Raw genomic sequence first — 21,643 nt, forward strand, 5'->3', positions numbered from 1 at the left:
GGTTCAAATGATGCTGACATGTCAAATTAGATAAGGACTGAGAATCAACCTTAGGAATGTAGGAGGTCATTGATAAGACCAGTTTCAGTGGATTGAAGAGTGAGTTTTAGCAACTCCACTCTTAGCTCTTTGTACCCTAGAGAATCACAAGGGACATGGATATTCCTTGCAACACTTACGTGAAAGTAAAAAAGAAATAAATAAAATAACAGAGACGTTCATTCATAGGAGAATGGACACCTAAATTCATGCATGTTAAGAAAAACAAAAGAGGTAATAGGAGGAGTGGAATTGGAGATGGTGAGTGTGAACAGCTCTTCTGAGGAGTTTTGACACAAAGAGGAACAAATAGGGAGATACCTGGCGGGGGAAGTGGGGCAAGAGGAGGTGTGTGTTGTTTTGTTTTGTTTTGTAAGTTGGAAGAAATAATAGCACATTTATACCCTGATGAGAATTATCCAATACATGGTGAAAACTTGATGTAGGAGAGAGAAATGCTGGAATGATATTTGCTGAGTAGAGGATAGGAGATGCCAGCTATTGTATAAATGGAGGCATATACATGGTTTTAGAGAGCAGCCAGGGCAGTTCATCTCTGGTTTGCAGGCAGGAAGAAGGAGTGTGGGAAAGTAGATTGGGGAAGGTGGTTGTTCTCTTATGACCATTCTGCTTTTTATTTTGAGGGAACTAGGTAGCACGGTCTGCAGTTGAGACTGAGGTTGGGGAGGATGTGTTGGGGTCTGAAAGAAGAGAAAGCTATTAAATAGTAATTTGGGAGAGAAAATGGACATGGGACGTGTGGTTTGATGATGTCCTATGATAGTTTCGTGGTGTGAAGTGTCATAATTTAAAGTGAGCCCACTCATGGTGTGCTTTTCTCCAGCCACATTCAGTGGCACTGGGGCAGGCACGGAGCAAGTGGGGAGTTGGTTTTGTTAAGAAAGCAATACAAAGAAAGAGAAGGACAAGGGAACCCAGTGGGGCAGGGGAGTGATTATAGTGATTTGCCATGGAGTTGAAACTGGATAAGGAGGTGACTGAGGACAGTGAAAGAGTGGTCGAGTCTGTGGGTGGAGGTCCTGGTTTAGTTGAAAGATTGTTGGGGGTAGAGTATTGGAGGGAGTTAGCTGGAGAGGGAGGTGGTGATCAGAAAGTTGGGTGCTAGGCATTGAGATTAGGGAGGAGCTTCAGTTATTGTAAAGGGAAAGTCCTAGGGCAGTGGTTCTCCTGGGGGCAATGGCCTCTCATCCCCTGCTCCCCAGCCCTGGGGATGTTTGGCAACATCTAGAGATACTGTTGGTTGTCACAGCGCTGGGTTGGGCAGGGATGGTGCTGGCTTCTAGAGGGTAGAGTTTGGCTGTGCCGCTAAACTTTTCCCAGAGTGCTGGGTGTTGGTACAGGAAGGCCCTCCTCCCCCAACAAGTGTCAGTAGTGCTGAAGCGGAGAAACCCTCCTCTGGAGTTAGGAGCATGGGGGTGAAGGGTGGAGAGAGGGGGCAAGACAACCTTGTTGGAGAAGAGAAGTTCAGGGAACTGAGATGTCCGGGAGTGGGAGGGATCTTTTTTTTATATATTAAAATTTCCAGTAGTTAATGCAAGAGTAGTATTGGAGAGAGTGACAGAGACTGTAGTAGCATCAGCCTGTGAGGGAGATGACTTAAGGGCGACAGCCACCATAGAGATCACAGGTGATATATATTATCTGATGAGATTCAAACCTGGGAGTTCTATGGGGAGGGAGAGAGAATGGTCTGAAAGTGGCAATGGGGAGCAAGGAGGATCCTCCCCCACTTGCAGGCCCAGTGATATGAGAAGAGTGGGGGCAGAAGGCACAGCACCACATCAGCACCGCGGTGCACACTGTCCTCAGGGGAGAGCCTGGGTTGACTGGCTCAAGAGGGTGAAGGCAGCACCCTCTCTGTTTAAGAGAACAGATTGGAGCTGGGGGATTTTGCTGTTGGTAGGCTATGAATTCCAGAGGGCACCAAGGAAGTGTTTCAGGATGTGGGTAGCAGTGGAGGAGGGGGACAGACAAGGGGATATGCTGAGCATTATTTGGGGGTGACTGACATAAACAGATATAGGGGACATAGTGAGACGGGGTCCAGTGGGTTCAAGGCAGATGAAGGCAAAGAGGCTATGAAATTCGAAAGGGAGTGAGAGTTGGTTTTCCACGTCTGCTGTCCACCCTAGTGATGAGGGTAGAAGGCCTGAGGGAAGTGAGATGGTCCCAGTGCACTAGTGCAGTCCTCCCTTTCTTGGGAGAGGACTTCCCTGATCTGTGTGCGTGTGCTGGGTCTTGACGCTGACTGATGGACGGGAGGACTGCTGGGGGGACTGGGTGATGCATCAAGCCTAGGGCCTCACCCACTGTGATCAGATTTACCTTTCAGAAAGAGTACTCTGGCTGCAGGGTGAACGTGGAGGTGAGAACAGAGACAGACAAGTTAGGAGACTGCAGACTGATCAAGGGGAGATGACGAGGGGGTAGTCACTACAAGGAAGGAGGCAAGTGGACAGATTTGAGGGGCATTTAGGAGGTAAAATTGCTTCTGATGGGTAGCAGATTGATTTTTTTTGTGCACAATAGGGAGGAATTCAGGATCATACCTGAATTTCTTGGTTTCATTAACAGGGAAAGAATGCAGTCCCCAGAGTAGGCCCGGAAGTTGGCATGTACTAAGCACATTTGTTGAATAAGTGGAAAAAAATAATGCTGTGATTACATTTACGTGAGATGCATCATGGAACTAACCTCAGCCAAACCTACCCAGCGTGACAAGATGTAGAACCAAAAGGTTTCTGGCAGCTCTGGCCACGAGTAATTAGATCCACTTGGCCGAACTCTCAGCCTGCATTGAGAAGAGGAAGTAATGGTGGCCAGGAGTTGTCACTGTTTGTCAACAAGCCCAAGAGGTTTTGCTTACGTAAGCTAGGGGTTCCTTTCACGTTTTTAATAGAACTACAGGTTTAAAAAAATTTTTTTTTATTGGAAAATAATTCCAAATTTACCAAAAGTTGCAAAGATTAAAATATTACAAACAACAAGTTTCCCTCATTTTACTCACATTCACTTGTTAACATTTTACTCCATTTCCTTTTTTACTTACCTCTCTACACACACACACACTTCCTTCTGAACAATTTAACAGTAAGTTTCACGTGTCATGTGTCTCTAAATACTTCAGTGTGTGTTTCCTAAGAATAGAGATGTTCTCTAATGTGACCATAGACCACAGTACAGTTATCAACTTAATTTATGTTGGTAGAATACTTCTTTTTTTTTTTAATTTTTGAATTTTATTTAATTTATTTTTTTATACAGCAGGTTCTCATTAGTTATCCATTTAATACATATTAGTGTATATATGTCAATCCCAATCTCCCAATTCATCACACCACCACCCCTCCCCCACCACTTTCCCCCCTTAGTGTCCATACGTTTGTTCTCTACATCTGTGTCTCTATTTCTGCCCTGCAGACCGGTTCATCTGTACCATTTTTCTAGGTTTCACGCATATGTGCTAATATACGATATTTGTTTTTCTCTTTCTGACTTACTTCACTCTGTATGACAGTCTCTAGATCCACCCACGTCTCTACAAATGACCCAATTTCGTTCCTTTTTATGGCTGAGTAATATTCCATTGTATATATGTACCACAACTTCTTTATCCATTCGTCTGTTGATGGGCATTTAGGTTGCTTCCATGACCTGGCTATTGTACATAGTGCTGCAATGAACATTGGGGTGCGTGTGTCATTTTGAATTATGGTTTTCTCTGGGTATATGCCCAGTAGTGGGATTGCTGGATCATATGGTAATTCTATTTTTAGTTCTTTAAGGAACCTCCATACTGTTCTCCATAGTGGCTGTATCAATTGACATTCCCACCAACAGTGCAAGAGGGTTCCCTTTTCTCCACACCCTCTCCAGCATTTGTTGTTTGTAGATTTTCTGATGATGCCCGTTCCAACTGGTGTGAGGTGATACCTCATTGTAGTTTTGATTTGCATTTCTCTAATAATTAGTGATGTTGAGCAGCTTTTCATGTGCTTCTTGGCCATCTGTATGTCTTCTTTGGAGAAATGTCTATTTAGGTCTTCTGCCCATTTTTGGATTGGATTGTTTGTTTTTTTAATATTGAGCTGCATGAGCTGTTTGTATATTTTGGAGATTAATCCTTTGTCCATTGATTTGTTTCCAAATATTTTCTCCCATTCTGAGGGTTGTCTTTTTGTCTTGTTTATGGTTTCCTTTGCTGTGCAAAAGCTTTTAAGTTTCATTAGGTCCCATTTGTTTATTTTTGTTTTTATTTCCATTACTCTAGGAGGTGGATCAAAAAAGATCTTGCTGTGATTTATGTCAAAGAGTGTTCTTCCTATGTTTTCCTCTAAGAGTTTTATAGTGTCCAGTCTTACATTTAGGTCTCTAATCCATTTTGAGTTTATTTTTGTGTATGGTGTTAAGGAGTGTTCTAATTTCATTCTTTTACATGTAGCTGTCCAGTTTTTCCGGCACCACTTATTGAAGAGACTGTCTTTTCTCCATTGTATATCCTTGCCTCCTTTGTCATAGATTTGTTGACCATAGGTGTGTGGGTTTATCTCTGGGCTTTCTATCCTGTTCCATTGATCTATGTTTCTGTTTTTGTGCCAGTACCATATTGTCTTGATTACTGTAGCTTTGTAGTATAGTCTGAAGTCAGGGAGTCTGATTCCTCCAGCTGTGTTTTTTTCCCTCAAGACTGCTTTGGCTATTCGGAGCCTTTTGTGTCTCCATACAAATTTTAAGATTTTTTGTTCTAGTTCTGTAAAAAATGCCATTGGTAATTTGATAGGGATTGCATTGAATCTGTAGATTGCTTTGGGTATTATAGTCATTTTCACAATATTGATTCTTCCAATCCAAGAACATGGTATATCTCTCCATCTGTTGGTATCATCTTTAATTTCTTTCATCAGTGTCTTATAGTTTTCTGCATACAGGTCTTTTGTCTCCCTGGGTGGGTTTATTCCTAGGTATTTTCTTCTTTTTGTTGCAATGGTAAATGAGAGTGTTTCCTTCATTTCTCTTTCAGATTTTTCATCATTAGTGTATAGGAGTGCAAGAGATTTCTGTGCATTAATTTTGTATCCTGCAACTTTACCAAATTTATTGATTAGCTCTAGTAGTTTTCTGGTGGCATCTTTAGGATACTCTATGTATAGTATCATGTCATCTGCAAACAGTGACAGTTTTACTTCTTCTTTTCCAATTTGTATTCCTTTTATTTCTTTTTCTTCTCTGATTGCCGTGGCTAGGACTTCCAAAACTATGTTGAATAATAGTGGCGAGAGTGGATATCCTTGTCTCATTCCTGATCTTAGAGGAAATGCTTTCAGTTTTTCACCATTGAGAATGATGTTTGCTGTGGGTTTGTCGTATATGGCCTTTATTATGTTGAGGTAGGTTCCCTCTATGCCCACTTTCTGGAGAGTTTTATCATAAATAGGTGTTGAATTTTGTCCAAAGCTTTTTCTGCATCTCTTGAGGTGATCATATGGTTTTTATTCTTCAATTTGTTAAGATGGTGTATCACATTGATTTGCGTATCTTGAAGAATCCTTCCATCCCTGGGATAAATCCCACTTGATCATGGTGTATGATCCTTTTAATGTGTTGTTGGATTCTGTTTGCTAGTATTTTGTTGAGGATTTTTGCATCTATATTCATCAGTGATATTTGTCTCTAATTTTCTTTTTTTGTAGTATCTTTGTCTGGTTTTGGTATCAGGGTGATGGTGGCCTCATAGAATGAGTTTGGGAGTATTCCTTCCTCTGCAGTTATTTGGAAGAGTTTGAGAAGGATGGGTGCTCTTCTCTAAACGTTTGATAGAATTCACCTGTGAAGCCATGTGGTCCTGGACTTTTGTATGTTGGACGATTTTTAATCACAGTTTCAATTTCATTACTTGTGATTGGTCTGTTCATATTTTCTGTTTCTTCCTGGTTCAGTCTTGGAAGGTTATACCTTTCTAAAAATTTTTCCATTTCTTCCAGGTTGTCCATTTTATTGGCATAGAGTTGCTTGTAGTAGTCTCTTAGGATGCTACGTATTTCTGCGGTGTCTGTTGTAACTTCTCCTTTTTCATTTCTAATTTTATTGATTTGAGTCCTCTCCCTCTTTTTCTTGATGAGTCTGGCTAATGGTTTATCAATTTTGTTCATCTTCTCAAAGAACCAGCTTTTAGTTTTATTGATCTTTGCTATTGTTTTCTTTGTTTCTATTTCATTTATTTTTGCTCTGATCTTTATGATTTCTTTCCTTCTGCTAACTTTGGGTTTTGTTTGTTCTTCTTTCTCTAGTTCCTTTAGGTGTAAGGTTAGATTGTTTATTTGAGATTTTTCTTGTTTCTTGAGGTAGGCTTGTATAGCTATAAACTTCCCTCTTAGAACTGCTTTTGCTGCATCGCATAGGTTTTGGGTCATCGTGTTTTCATTGTCATTTGTCTCTAGGTATTTATTGATTTCCTCTTTGATTTCTTCAGTGATCTCTTGGTTATTTAGTAACGTATTCTTTAGCCTCCATGTGGTTGTGTTTTTTACTTTTTTTCCCTGTAATTCATTTCTAATCTCCTAGTGTTGTGGTCTGAAAAGATGCTTGATATCATTTCAATTTTCTTAAATTTACTGAGGCTTGATTTGTGAACCAAGATGTGATGTATCCTGGAGCATGTTCCATGCACACTTGAGAAGAAAGTGTAATCCGCTGTTTTTGCATGGAATGACCTGTAAATATCAATTAAATCTATCTGGTCTTTTGTGTCATTTAAAGCTTCTGTTTCCTTATTTATTTTCATTTTGGATGATCTGTCCATTGGTGTAAGTGAGGTATTAAATTCCCCCACTATTATTGTGTTACTGTCGATTTCCTCTTTTATAGCTGTTAGCAGTTGGCTTATGTATGGAGGTGCTCCTATGTTGGGTGCATATATATTTATAACTGTTATATCTTCTTCTTGGATTGGTCCCTTGATCATTATGTAGTGTCCTTCCTTGTCTCTTGTCATATTCGTTATTTTAAAGTCTATTTTATCTGATACGAGTATTGCTACTCCAGCTTTCTTTTGATTTTCATTGGCATGGGATATGTTTTTCCATCCCCTCACTTTCAGTCTGTGTATGTCCCTGGGTCTGAATTGGGTTTCTTGTAGACAGCATATATATGGGTCTTGCTTTTGTCTCCATTCAGCAAGTTTGTGTCTTTTGGCTGGAGCATTTAATCCATTTACGTTTAAGGTAATTATCGATATGTATGTTTCTATGACCATTTTCTTAATTGTTTTGGGTTTGTTTTTGTAGGTCCTTTTCTTCTCTTGTGTTTCCCAGTTAGAGAAGTTGCTTTAGCATTTGTTGTAGCGCTGGCTTGGTGGTGCTGAATTCTCTTAGCTTTTGCTTGTCTGTAAAACTTTTGATTTCTCCATTGAATCTGAATGAGATCCTTGCCGGGTAGAGTAATCTTGGTTGTAGGTTCTTCCCTTTCATCCCTTTAAGTATATCATGCCACTGCCTTCTGGCTTGTAGAGTTTCTGCTGAGAAATCAGCTGTTAACCTTACGGGAGTTCCATTGTATGTTATTTGTCATTTTTCCCTTGCTGCTTTCAATACTTTTTCTTTGTCTTTAATTTGTCTAAATTTGATTACTATGTGTCTCGGCATGTTTCTCCTTGGGTTTATCCTGTATGGGACTCTCTGTGCTTCCTGGACTTGGTTGGCTATTTCCTTTCCCATGTTAGGGAAGTTTTCTACTATAATGTCTTCAAATATTTTCTCGGGTCCTTTCTCTCTCTCTTCTCCTTCTGGGACCCCTATAATGCGAATGTTGTTGTGTTTAATGTTATCCCAGAGGCCTCTTAGGCTGTCTTCATTTCTTTTCATTCTTTTTTCTTTATTCTGTTCCGCTGCAGTGGATTCTACCATGCTGTCTTCCAGGTCACTTATCCCTTCTTCTGCCTCAGTTATTCTGCTATTGATTCCTTGTAGTGTAGTGTTCATTTCATTTATTGTATTGTTCATCTCTGTTTGTTTGTTCTTTAATTCTTCTAGGTCTTTGTTAAACATTTCTTGCATCTTCTCGATCTTTGCCTCCATTCTTTTTCCGAGGTCCTGGATCATCTTCACTATCATTATTCTGAATTCTTTTTCTGGAAGGTTCCCTATCTCCACTTCATTTAGTTGTTTTTTTGGAGTTTTATGTTGTTCCTTCATCTGCTACATAGCCCTCTGCCTTTTCATCTTGTCTGTCTTTCTGTGAATGTGGTTTTTCTTCCATAGGCTGTGGGATTGTAGTTCTTCTTGCTTCTGCTTTCTGCCCTCTCGGTAGAATACTTGTATCATCTACTTTCTATATCCCAATTTTGTTGGCTGACCTAATAAATTTCTTTATAGTATTTTCCTGCTCCAATGTAGAATCAACTTATCTTCCTTTAATCTGGAACATTTTAGTAGCATTTTTGTTTTTTATGACATTGAGATTTTTGAAGACTACAATTCTACCCCACTTTTTGAAAATACAGTTGACCCTAGAACAAGGAGTTTGAGCTGCATGGGTCCACCTGTAGGTGGATTTTTTTCACTGGATAGGAAGTACAGGTACTTCTTGATCTGTGATTAGTTGAACATGCTGAGGCAGAGCCTTGGATCCAGAGGGCCGACTGTAAAGTTATACCAGATTCTTGACCGTGTGGGGATTGGCGCTCCTAAGCCTCTGTTGCTCAAGGGTCAACTGTGGCAAGCTGCTCAGTTCATATTTGTCTGTTTCCCTGTGATTGAATGAGGTTCTGCATTCTCCGCTGGAAAGCAGCACAGGTGAAGTTGTGTCTCTCCCAGGGTGTCACATCTGGAGGCGCATGGTAACCGCTGCCAGCCTCCCATCGGTTATGTTAAATGTGATCACCCAGTCGTGGTTGTCCCAATTTTCCACTTGATAATTACTAGGTTTTTATTGTTCTCCTTTGCAAGTAATAAGCGATCTGTGGAGAGATAATGTAATTCATTGCAAATGCCCTGCTCTTCAATATTTACCTTAGGTCTAGCATCCGTTGAGGACTCTTGCCTGATTCGATTTTTTCACTATGATGCTTGCAAAATGCTGATATTCTGGCTGTCCTGCTGCCTCCACATGTATCAGTCAGCCCTTGGCACTCCGCTGTAGGTGAGAGCCTCACCTTCTCCCCTTTTTATTTGTTATCGGCATGGACTGACTCCTATTTTTTCACTGGTTTGTAATACACTACTGTACCTAACTATTCTGGTATTGAAGTTGTCCTAGATTTGGCCAGTGGGAGCCCTTTGGGACTCCTGTGCCCTTTTGACCTGCCCTTACCATTGTTTTGGTCACTTTCTTCCTTTTTTGGTATAGCTTGGTATTTCAGGTGCATCTTGTACCTACCCTGCATCCAGTCTGTTATCAGCCATTTCTCCAAAGAGCCCTGGTTCCTTTTAGTGGGGAAGGGTCAAGATCTGGGTGTTAGGTGTGGTCATTGCTACGGGGGTGACTTTGCTTCTCGGCCTTTCTAGTGGACAAAGCTAGGGAATACAAGCATGAATATACACATGTGTACAAATATAAATACATATGTTCACACACACGTGTGCATATGAACATGCTTCTGCACATTTTAGAAATCATACGTTCATGCCATACCTCCAGTTTCCATCCATCCCCACGGGGCTTGCTCTTCCTTCCCTCATTTCATTTTTTAAAAAAATTATTGTTGTATTTAATTGAACATTTCCACTTTTTTTAAATGATTGCTTTTATTTATTATTTATTTATTTATTTTTGGCTGTGCTGGGTCTTTGTTGATGTGCTCAGGCTTTCTCTAGTTGTGGCGAGCGGGGGCTACTCTTCGTTGCGGTGCGTGGGCTTCTCATTGCAGTGGCTTCTCTTGTTGCAGAGCAGGGGCTCTAGGAGCGTGGGCTTCAGTAGTTGCAGCACATGGGCGCAGTAGTTGTGGCTCGTGGGCTCTAGAACGCAGGCTCAGTAGTTGTGGTGCACGGGCTTAGCTGCTCCGCAGTATGTGGGATCTTCCCGGACCAGGGCTCAAACCCGTGTCCCCTGCATTGGCAGGCAGATTCTTAACCACTGCGCCACCAGGGAAGTCCCCCTCTCATTTCATTTTTGTACAGGCTTCCTTTGGCCTGGGAGAACCATGGCTCCCAATAACAGTAACACATTTACTTGTGTGCTCAGTCCTAAACTGCATCTCAAATATTTTCAGAATTGCTTTGGTCAAACCACTGAAATTGACAATTTTTTTGTGTGATTCTTTCACTCATGTATATCACCTTGCCAAGACAGTATAGAGTCTAATACCATGTTCAAAATTTACTTGGGTTGGCCCTTCCTTCCCTCCTTCCCTATTCCTGCGGCTTTGGGGTTCATTTGAGATCTAGTTAGGTTTACCTGTTTCAGTTTGCTTTCAGTTATAGGCCCCCCCTTCATATCCTCTTTTCTTTGATTTTAATTTTTGAAGATGTAGAAGATTAGCATGCTTCCAAAAGGCAAAAACTCTGCAAGAAGGCACACTCAGAAGTATTGCTAACTCCCATATTCCTTCAGTTCCGTTCCCTTACCCTTTTTGTAGGTAACCAACTTCAGTGTTTTATGGTTTATCCTCCTCCTTGTATTTCTATTTATAAAGATAAGCATGTTAAAATTTTTTTCTTTCTTACATAAAATATAGCATACTCTATGTGGTCTTTGCACTTTTTCTTTCATTTAGTGGTATGTCCTAGAAATCTCTCTATATCAGTTCATTGGGAGCTTTCTTGTTCTCTTGTACATCTGCATAGTACTCCATTGAGTGTCTGTAAAGTAGTTTATTCAACCAATCTCTTATGCTGGGACGATCAGGTAGTTCTTGATAGTTTGCAATACAAATTTTCCTTCAGTCAATAACTTGGGGCATATGTATTTTTATATTGTTGGAGGGCTGCCTTCGGGGTAAATTCCTAGGAGTAGGAATGCTGGAAGGGTGAGTGTATGTGTAGATATGTTAGATATTGCCTTATTCCCCCATCCCAACCTTCACCCGCAGTTTCTGTGCCATTGTACATTTCACCTACAGTGTTTGAGTGTACCTGGAACTATAGGTGTTATATTTTCCCCTAAGTGTTCACAAGTGTGACTCTGTTAGTAACATTTGGATCCTGGTTCCATATGACAGTGTGGTTTGGAGTCTTTCAGATTCAGTGATGGATTACTAGACTAGTGGTCAGATAGCATGGTGTAAGTCCAGATCTCCCACTTCTCTAACTTTGGACAATTTCCTGAACGACATTTAGCCTACATTTCCTTATCTAAGAAGTGAGGATGATAAAATCTGTCTTACAAGGTTGTTGTGAGGTTGAATGAACCCAGTCCAAAGTTGGACTTGTAACAGGCACCTGGTACACGTCTCTGAGTCAGAAGTGTCTTGCCCTCATGCACTTAGAGCTCTTGAAGTTTTGCACAGGAAAGGGCTCAGGCAGCACCTTGTTCTTGACCGGTCTTGGCTGGTGAATAGCTCTTGCCAAGGCACCAAGGGGAGCTCAGGTCTTCCAGGCCCATGGAGTTTCCTTTGCTTCATTTGCTAGTATGTTTCTCCATAATTAAGTGAGCCATTTGTTTGGAAGGAATGTCTAAATTCTGGTATAAAATTTTTCTACATTAAGAGTATCAATAGATCTTACCAGATATGCCTTCATTTTAACAAGCTTAAGTAACATTTGTTATTAAAATTTTTTAAACATTTGTAAGACTGGCAATAAAGATTAGTTACCATTAAAAAATGAAATCTGCAAATATAGGAGAGAAATGCTGACATTTTAGGAAATCCTACAGTTTCTTTAAAGAAAAGATGAGGAAAAGATAGAGTAAAAACAACAATAACAAAAGTAAGCCATCTGGAATCCTGGGTTTGCATCTGTGCATTTTTTCAAGTAGGAAGCAGAATAAGCTCAATGAAATAGTTTTCAGAGTTTACTGAAACGTGATATAAATATTCTCTAATGTTTTGGCTCCTATTTTCTCCTTTTGAATTCTTGGGAGGAAAGGGAAAAAGGGGGGATGCAGCACAATCTAACACATCCTTTCCAATTCTGTAATTTATGTTTCTGTGAACTAGAAAGATTTATAAACAATTATTCATCAAGCAATTAATTTATTCATCTGTAAAAGAGGTAAAAAGGTTTTTCATCTTTAGTGTATAGTTTGAAATATAACCCACATAGCTGACAAAAGAGTTCTGGAATATTTTTGCTGTTTTTGTTCTTTTATTGTAGAATACAACATATAGGTAGGAATGGAAATTAATGTTATTCTTCCAGTGCTCTGTTGAAATGCACAGTGATTTTTAATTCAAACCATATTATGTGCATTTCAAAAAGAATTTAAAAAATAACTGGTGTGTGTGTAGCGATGTTTATATTTTCTAAACCAGAGTAGTTGAAATAAAGTTTTTGCTCATATAGATCAGGGAAACACCAGCTACCTTACCAGCTCTTGGAGAGTCACAGTACATATTAGCTCAATAAAAGGTCTGAGTGTTTAACCCAGTGTTTCCCAAACTTTTTTGACCATAGAACTCTTTTTATGCCAATATCATAAGACATTAATGTTGTAAGAAACACTTTTTAGGGAGCACTCTGTAAAGAAAAAACTTGAAAGAACAAGATAATATTTTACTCAAGTGTTTTAAAATTCCCTTCTAACTTCCCTTTCCAAATAATAACAAGATTGATAATTTTTTGGTTGCAGGGGTTACTCTGAATTCTTTATCTGGCTTTGCACTCGGGATGAGAAAGCAGTGGAAAATATGGGGAAAGTGATTAAAACAAACATCGTGCCCACTGTCTCACATACACAACGTAGTTAAATTTTTACAACTGCAATCATTCAGGCTTACCATTTATAAAGACAGAATTTCTCTAATACTTAAAATTTTGTGATATTTCTTTGGTATTTCTTTTTAGTTCAAGAATAAGTTTTTTTTCTGTTCCACCATTTGCCTTTCTTTGCTTTATCAGTAATTAAGTTCTTTCAATCATTTGCTATTAGCCCCCTGATTTTTATTTCATCTAGTGTCTAAAGTAAGCTAACAATTGCCAAGTACATATAAATCTTAAAAAGATTGAATATTTGAAAAAAGATCCCATAGAACTGTAGGCTTGTAATCTTTGCACTTCTTTTTAGCCTCTCCTCCGCCTTTATGGATCATTGATAAGAAAACTCTCTGTTGTAGGCCTTTCCAACATTTATGTAATGATTGCATCTTACTATTGTTAGAAGTACTAATCTCTTTACTCTTAAGTATTTGACCTTTGCAGTGTACCTTAGGTTACTTCTATTGACCGTGGAGGTGGGATGAATATATAATGACAGGATTGAGAAAATGTTCGTCCTCGTTAATTCTAGGGAAGCTGGGGAAGGCAGATTGTCCAGTTGTGGCTGCTTCCCAAGACGGAAGCAGAGGGACCAGCTAGAGTAGGGACTGTGTGTGGCAAGCCCATTGGGCGTGGGAGAGGCAGTGAAGCTGGAGCCCAGGGAGAGTTAGCTGCTGTGCATCTTGCAGTGTGAGCCCCTCCATGGCCCTGTCAGTCAACTCAAGACGCTTCAGAGAAGCCGGGCTAAAGTAGATTGATTTCTTCAAGGTTGCAAAGAGAAACATAGCTAGCAAAGATGGGAAAAGAGTGAGAAGAACAGAGGGAGTTAGGTTGGGAATTCGACCATATAATCTAGGTCCTGAATTCTTACAAATGATGGAATTGGGACTTTGAGCCCAGTTTACCTAGAGATCCACAGTGTGATGAAGCCCCACGTGATATCTGAGTTAGAGGTGACTTAAACTTGATCTCCTTATAAAAGAAAAAGAAATAGATTCAGACCATAGCTTTGCTTCTGGCATAAAATGACCAAAACTATGAAGGTGTTTGAGGAATTTTGCCAAAAGCAAGCATTGGATGCTTGGATAAAGTATTTTAACGATAGGTTGGAATGAACTTCTGAAGTTAAGCAGCTACTTGTCTTTGTGTGAACGAATGGAAAGGTGCTAATTGTCCATGTTCCTTTAGAAGAGGTTTAGTAGGTAGCAGTTTCAAAAAGAAAGACATTTGAATGCCGCATCAGTTACATTCATGCCAGCAGTTATTGTATGTGGCAAAAACACACAGAATTTATTCCGAATACCTGGCTCTTTTTTTAATTTATGTTAACTTGCCTTTTAGTATTTGGATCATTCTGCTAACAATGGGACAAAAACCAGGCAGCTGGTGTTCAAGCCCTGTATGATTGGGGGAATGAGTTTATACTTGTCATTTGCACAGGGCAGAAGTAATTAGGGAGCCTGTGGGAGGCTCTTTTTTTCCTTTAATATATTTGTACCCACAGAAACTTGAGAAAACCCAATTCTGGTTGGATCTTAAATACCTTTTATCCTTTCATTAGGTGATGGTAGTTTTAAAAAATATATTCAAAGTTAGATTTCCTGTGACCAGGTCTCTATTTGAAAAGCAAAAGAATACAGATGTTTATGTGACGAATAAAGTGAAAACCAGTCCTAGAAAAGTTTAAGGAGATTTTCTTTGTTTTCAAGTTTGAACATTTTTTTGTTTCTCCTCCACTTTTGGAAATCTGGATGATATATGTAATTAAATCACTTCGTGAAAATTCGATTTAGTATGTCAATTCCACCTTATTTGTGGATGCTCTTGCTAAAACGTGAAGGTATCTGTGTCACAGAATAGTCATTAGTAGCCACCATTTCTTGTCAGTGACAATGCCCAGTACGTTAGTCCTAACACACTTTGTGTTTCAGTTGTTGACAGGGAGATGGGTGCATATACTGAGGAAGGTGGTAGATTGGGGAGTGGAAGAGCAGCCTGTCCTGTACTGGCTTCTTCTTCTTTTTTTTTTTTTTTTTTTTTTTTTGGTAAGGCTTGCTGGCTCTTACTGGATCTTAGTTCCCCTACCAGGGACCGAACCCATGTCCCCTGCAGTGGAAGCCTGGAGTCTTAACCACTGGATCACCAGGGAAGTCCCATGTACTGGCTTTATCTTATCCTGATACACAACCAGAAGCAAAATTATCTTAAAATTAATGACCTGTGTTTTATATATTCGGATAATCCAGTGACTTTAAAACACCGGCATGTTATATGACAAACTCTTAATAGTGGTTGCCTCTGAGGAGGGGAATTGGGGACAGTAGTAGGAGGGAGATTGAGTTAGAATTGTGTTATCCACTTTGGTAACTTCTGGTGTTTGTACCATGTGTATATATTTAAAAAGGAAAAGTAAAAGAAGAAAAATTCCCCTCTAAGCGTTCCCATCTCCTGACAGGAGGCTTGGTTTCTCACCCTGCCTCCAAGGATGTTCTGTGATTTCCTCTGTGCCCCCTCCTTCTCACCTCCCCCCTAGTTTCTCTTGCTTTTGAGGAAAACACTCTCTGAATTGATCACCTTTTCTTCATCACCTCTAATTTTGTAATCCTTACCCCTTTCACGAAAGCCACTGAAGATTTCTCCCCGTAAAATGCAGTGACCTCTTTTCAAGCCCTGCGACCTTTCTGGGTCACTTGAGACTTGCCCTCTCCTCCAGCCTCTCTGACACCATTGCCTTGAGGTCCCTTTTGACCTCTCTCACTTCAGCTTCACAAGCATCTTCACTGTGATTCCACCGTTAGCTACTCTGTGCTCTCTCCCTGAGCAATCTGTTTTAGATTCTCAGGTGAAATTATCTGTGCCAGCAGATACGACCTCTCTCCTCAGCTCTACCCTTGCATGTTTACTGGCCCATTAGGCGTGTTGAGTTCCTAGATCCATGGGCATCTCAGAATCAAAATAACCTGAACTTAATGTCCATTCCCCCTCCATCCAATTCCCCAATTTTTTTCCACTTGCTGTATTTTACTACTTAGCAGCACCCAACTTAAGAACCTGGGACTTGCCCTAAGTTCCTTCCTCCATCTCACAAGGTTTTGGAATTACAGAGCCTTGCTGTAACATGCATATATTGGCTCAGTTTCCATCACACCCTTTCATTTTGCAAATAAACTCCTAAATTGGATAGCCTCATTCTAGATGGACTTGAGAGAAATTTCATGCATATAAATGTTCTGTCCTTGTTAAAAGTGTGTGTATAGGGAGAGGAATCATTTCAGTTATTCTTCTGCATTGACAACTTTGTGTTTATGTATCCGTGGAAACCTTATTCCAGGGGCACTTCTGCATTTGTGACTTGAGTTTGGTTTTTATTTGAGACTAAATTAGCAATTATATAACTTCACAGAGCTTGTGGTTTATTATTATTTTAGTATGGATACTTTATTTTGCTTGGTTTCCTATTCAGTCACTTAAAAAAAAATAGTATCTTTTCCTGCACAGTTAAAATTACCTCTAATATTGCCTTTGTTTCTTATGTATTAAAATAGATAAGTAGCTGTGAGATTAAAATGATAGTTAAAATTAATTGTATAACTAATGTATGGAACTTCACATCTGTCATGTCATTTAATTTATTTCCCCCAATAACTTGATGCAGAATGGAGAAACTCAGTCCTGAGACATTATTTAACTTTCACAGATTACACTGCTGTGGTGGTCACACCTCCCAGCGACCCCTCTTGAGATTCTTTAGTTTAAGTGTGGCCTGTACATCCCTGAAAAAAATACAGTTAAAAACTGGGTTTATGGGTGTCTTCTTTTTTTGGGGAGTTGATTTTCACACGGTCAGTATTTTTCCTGTTTTGGTGCCCATTGATGACAGAAGAGTTTGCAGTGCTTCAGTGCCATCACTCTGATTATCCGTGGTCATGGGGTGATGTAGAAGAAGGTAATAAAGGTGATGGCACTAAGATTTACATGGAACTTATATTTTGTATTTTTATCAAGAGATAATTATTTTTTTAATATGTTAACAATAATTTCTCTGCTTACTTGAATTTTTGGTACCTAGAAGGGTGGCTGTCATCTGAAGAATGTTGTGGTCTGTAATTTATATTCTCTCTCTTTTTCTCTCTCAGTGCAATGAAACCTCATTCTTTTTTGAAGCTCGAAGTAAAACTGCTTGCAAGCATCTTTGGAAGTGTAGTGTAGAACATCATACATTTTTTAGGTATGTTAATGTGAAACCTTTGTTCATTGTCCTAATAAATGAAAATTGCATTTGTTTTTGTTTTAAAAAAATTTTTTTTGATGTGCATTTGTTTTTATAATAAGAATTCTATCCTGTCTACAAGAAGAAATTTACAAGTGTTTCTCTTTTATTAACATTTTTACATGCACACATATATAGATATTTTCTTTGCTCATGCTACAAGAAGGGGTCAAGGACAATTGCTTTTGACATTTATGTAATAAAAGTGCAGCTTTGGTATTGGTGGAAATTAAGTGTTCTACTGTGGACGTACTAAATTTGAAATGACTGTTAGCTTGGAGGTACGGAATGGGTGGCTGGGTATACAAGGCATGCAGGATAGACCAAGGTTGGTCATGTAAATTTCGTAGGTATTAAGGCAAAGGGAATTGGATGAGGTCACCTGTAGAAAAAGCGAAGAGAGAGGAGCAGAAAGCCAGGGACTGAGCTGTGGGACCCTCCCAGCATTTAGAGGCCAGGAAGAGCCAGCTGGGAAGTATGAGAAGGAGTAAGCAGTAGGGTGTGGGAAAATGGAATATGAGGAAGAAAAATGTCTTAGTGAATAAGGAGCTAGCAGCTGCATTGCATGCTCCTGGGAGGTCACGTAAGATGAGGGTAGAGAATTGACCATTGGGTTGTGGGGATCCTGTTTGTGTCACATTGTGTCACATGGTGTAAAGATAAAACTCAGTTTTATCAGATAATACTTGAAACTCTATTTTTGGTTTTTAAATTTAAAACTGGATTAACTCTTCCCCTTATTCTTGTTTGATTTACATGGAACAGTTTCCCCAAATAGCATGATGCTAGAGAAGGAGCCTTATAAAATGACCCATGTCTGTTGTGGAGTTTGTATTAAGAGAGGGATATAGCCCAAAAGGTCTGAGGCATTGCCTCTCGTCTAGTGGGGCTGGGCCTAGGAACTGCACGTGGAGGTGTGTGTTGAAGGTACCCTGGAATGGAAAGTACAAAGAAGAGTGAGCCACCCCATCGGATACGATCAACTGCCCTGAGAACCTTGGCTTGGGTAAATCAACGTAGTGACAAAAGTTCCCAAGATAATTTAGTAGAGAAATTAAATTGATTCACAATAAAAGCTTCCTTGTGCGGGCAGTGATGTATCTGATAGTCTTCAGGAAGTATGAGTGTTTTGACATGATACAGATATAAAATACTAGAATGTCAAGTATTAGCTTAAAAATAATCGATTCTTATTCCTGCCGATATGTAGAATGAATAAAGTATTTTAACTGTGTTAAGCAGTGTTGCACTATTACATATTTCTACACAGCTTTTGCTCAAGTGTTGCATAAGTATATTTGTGAGTCTCTATCTAATTTTCTTTTAAAAATTCATTAGAATGCCAGAAAATGAATCAAATTCATTGTCAAGAAAACTCAGCAAGTTTGGATCCCTGAGTTATAAGCACCGGTATAGGTAAATGGCATTTTTTTTCCTCTGGGGTGTGTGTGGGGTGTGTATGAATAAATATTTAATTCAACTGTCCACATACATGCATGCACATTAAAGTTTGTGATCTAATTTTGTCCTTATTTTTCCACATGCCAATGAATTTGATAAGCAATAACAGTCTATTAAACTGTCTTGACAAAAATGATTTTCTAGGTTTAATTATTTAAATTCTACATTAGCTAGATTAAGCTTAGGGTTTTTACAATGTAGTAGAGCTTATTATCTTCAGAAATTCATTTTGATCCAATTATCAATTATCTCTAATTATGTTGTGATTATGAAACAAAGTAGATATTCTGAATAGTAGTTTTTTGGTATTCTTGGGACATTCAGTTGATCCCCTATTGTAACACAGTGTATACTTTATATCAGCGGTCCCCAACCTTTTTGGCACCAAGGACCGGTTTCGTGGCAGACGGTTTTTCCATGGATGAGGAGTGGATGCGTGGGGGAATGGTTTTGGGATGATTCAAGCACATTACATTTATTGTGCACTTTATTTCTGTTATTATTACATTGTAATATATAATGAAATAATTATACAGCTCACCATAATGCTGACAGGAGGTGGAGCTCAGGCGGTAATGCAAGCAATGGAGAGTGGCTGTAAATACAGATGAAGCTTTTCTCTCTCACCCACCGCTCACCTCCTGCTGTGTGGCCTGGTTCCTAACAGGCCACAGGGGTTGGGGACCCCTGCTTTATATTATGGATCAACTCAAATGTTTTCTGTAGCATAACGCCTACATATAGTAATGCTAGCAAGTATATCTTAACTTCACAGAGCAGTTACTAAGTGCCATGTATTGTGCTAAATGTATTCCATTTATTGCTTCATTTAATCATTGCAGTCTTATTAATGTTATCCTCATTAATATGTGATTCCTCATATTAAGGCTCAGAGACGACAAGTCACTTCTCAGGGAAACCCAGCTAGGAAGCAGTAAAGTGGGGTCCAATCCCTGGCAGTCGAACTCCAGAGCCCTTTCCTTTAACCATTAGTCAGCCTGTTAGCATGTTACAGGAAAAGCCTGATTGTCAAGCAGGCAGGCAGGTGCCTGTGTCTTTTTGAAAATGGGAGCCTTCTGTGTTTTGAAAAAGAATTTGTTTTGTTTCAATTCGTTCTGTTAAGTGGAGAGCCTGTGATATGGAAAGCAGGGTGTTAGGTACCCAGAGGTACAAAGAATTAGATCTCACCATCTCTGCCTTCAGAGAGCTACAGTATTATTCAGGCAGTGAGGCGGTCCCAGGCCCTGTAAAACCCAAGCAGGGTGCAGAAATGGCCCTCGGGAGGTGGGACACTGTTCTTTCAGTTCCACTGGAGACATCACCAAATGAAATGCTTACTTAGGAGACTTAAAAAAAATCCAGGTCAAGTGTTTGCAAGATAATGATATGCCAGATTTTAATTCCTCTCTTTGATGAACCACTTTTTTTGTCTTGCTTGAAGCCAGAGATAATCAATAAAGGAGTGATTAATATTAAATGTTCAGTGCATTAATCTTTACATATTATTCACTTGGATATTTGCTCATTAGCTGACTTAAAATAACACTTAAGTATTATTGTGTTACAGATGTTCTTGATATTTGTAGGAAAGTATTCATTGAAATCTAAAAATTTAAACTTCAGGTTATCAAGGTTCTTCTCTAGATAGTGATATAATTACAGGAATTTAAGGAAAGAGTATTTACTTTTATATTGAGAAAAACAGCTCATAGTCAGTATTTGGGCTGTTCTTCCAGTTGGGGCATAACACATTTCAAGGGTTATAGAGTGAATGTGTAAATCTGTCTCTTTGTCACTGAAATGAAGCTGGTGAAAAAGCATCTGTCTTAATATCCTTACTGTTAAAAAATGTAATTATACTGTTTAATGTATGCTGTAGTTGGTTTCTACAAATTTACCCATACCTGATTTCTCAAATTTATTGAAATGCAAATGCTGTGGTTACTGGGAATTATTATTAGAAAGTTATTGGATTTTGCATATCGAATATCATTTCTTCCACAAAAGTAATTAAAGGTAACCTTTGCAAATTGGAAGCTCTGCTAAATCTGTTCAGTTTTGTGGCTGGTGTTAACTGCTTGGTAAGTCTTAATGAAATCCACATCTCAGTGTCTGTATGTAGGAAGAACTAACATTACACCATCTCTGAAAGAAAGGTGTTTCATCCCACTGCCCAGACCCAGGCTTACGCAGAGATGGGTCTCTGACTGCTGGGTGGTCGCCAGCACATGGACTGTTAATTGGCAAAAGAGTAATAACAACCAAACTTTAATAAACATCATATGCCTGTTCCTTTATTTTGAGGCGTTCTGGAGATATCCTGGAATGAAGGAAGAGCTCTGGAAACATAGGTAGCTCCTTCCTTTACCCTGTAGGCTTTTAGAGCATGGGGGATAACGAACGGCATAACCAGTGGCTGCGGTGTGTGAGTGTGGGTGTCTGTGTGTATAATTGTATATGTGTTTATAGTGGGATGTATGTGATAGAGAAAGACAGAGTTCTAGTCTTTACTTTCTGTCTTGCATCTTAGGGCTTGCAGAATACCAAGGAGAATCCAACAGAAAAACTAGTCATTACTTAAGAGGGGCAAATTAGATAATTTTAGTGAAATATGACAGGCAATCCTTTCAAAATTTGAAATTAAATTTTGGGGAAAAGGCTGAGCTTAAATCTGACAGTTGCTTTATTATCAGTTACCAATAATCTGAAGTAGAGATTGATTAAATCTTTGGTTATATATTTCGTTACACACTGCTCTCTCTTTCTCTGAGACCCTTAAAAGCTAATCTTGCCTCTACCTTTTGTTAAGTTTGTAGGGGACTCCTGGTTTTGATGAATGAATGAGTTATGTAGAATTTATACTCTAGAAATGACACTTAGACCTAAGAACCACCCCTCAGGAACCCTGATGACCTTCTTGTAGAACTTAAATCACATGAGCTTTCCACATTTCTTGAAGTATGGAAGAGAGACCAAGTTCTCCTGAGAACCTCCTTTGTGTCAG

At 39.3% G+C, this 21,643-nt stretch overlaps 1 protein-coding gene across 3 annotated transcripts in view; it reads left to right on the forward strand.

Moving 5' to 3' along the window:
* The window catches only part of EPB41L4A (erythrocyte membrane protein band 4.1 like 4A), a 260,033-nt gene that overhangs the window by 166,624 nt on the left and 71,766 nt on the right, over positions 1-21,643 (forward strand). For all 3 annotated transcript variants that reach the window (XM_061189519.1, XM_061189518.1, XM_061189517.1), the window contains exons 11-12: positions 17,045-17,136; positions 18,517-18,594. In XM_061189519.1, the coding sequence (XP_061045502.1) occupies positions 17,045-17,136; positions 18,517-18,594 (170 nt within the window). The remainder of the gene's footprint in view (positions 1-17,044; positions 17,137-18,516; positions 18,595-21,643) is intronic.

The sequence above is a fragment of the Eubalaena glacialis genome, chromosome 4 (assembly GCF_028564815.1).
Source record: "Eubalaena glacialis isolate mEubGla1 chromosome 4, mEubGla1.1.hap2.+ XY, whole genome shotgun sequence".
NCBI lineage: Eukaryota > Metazoa > Chordata > Mammalia > Artiodactyla > Balaenidae > Eubalaena > Eubalaena glacialis.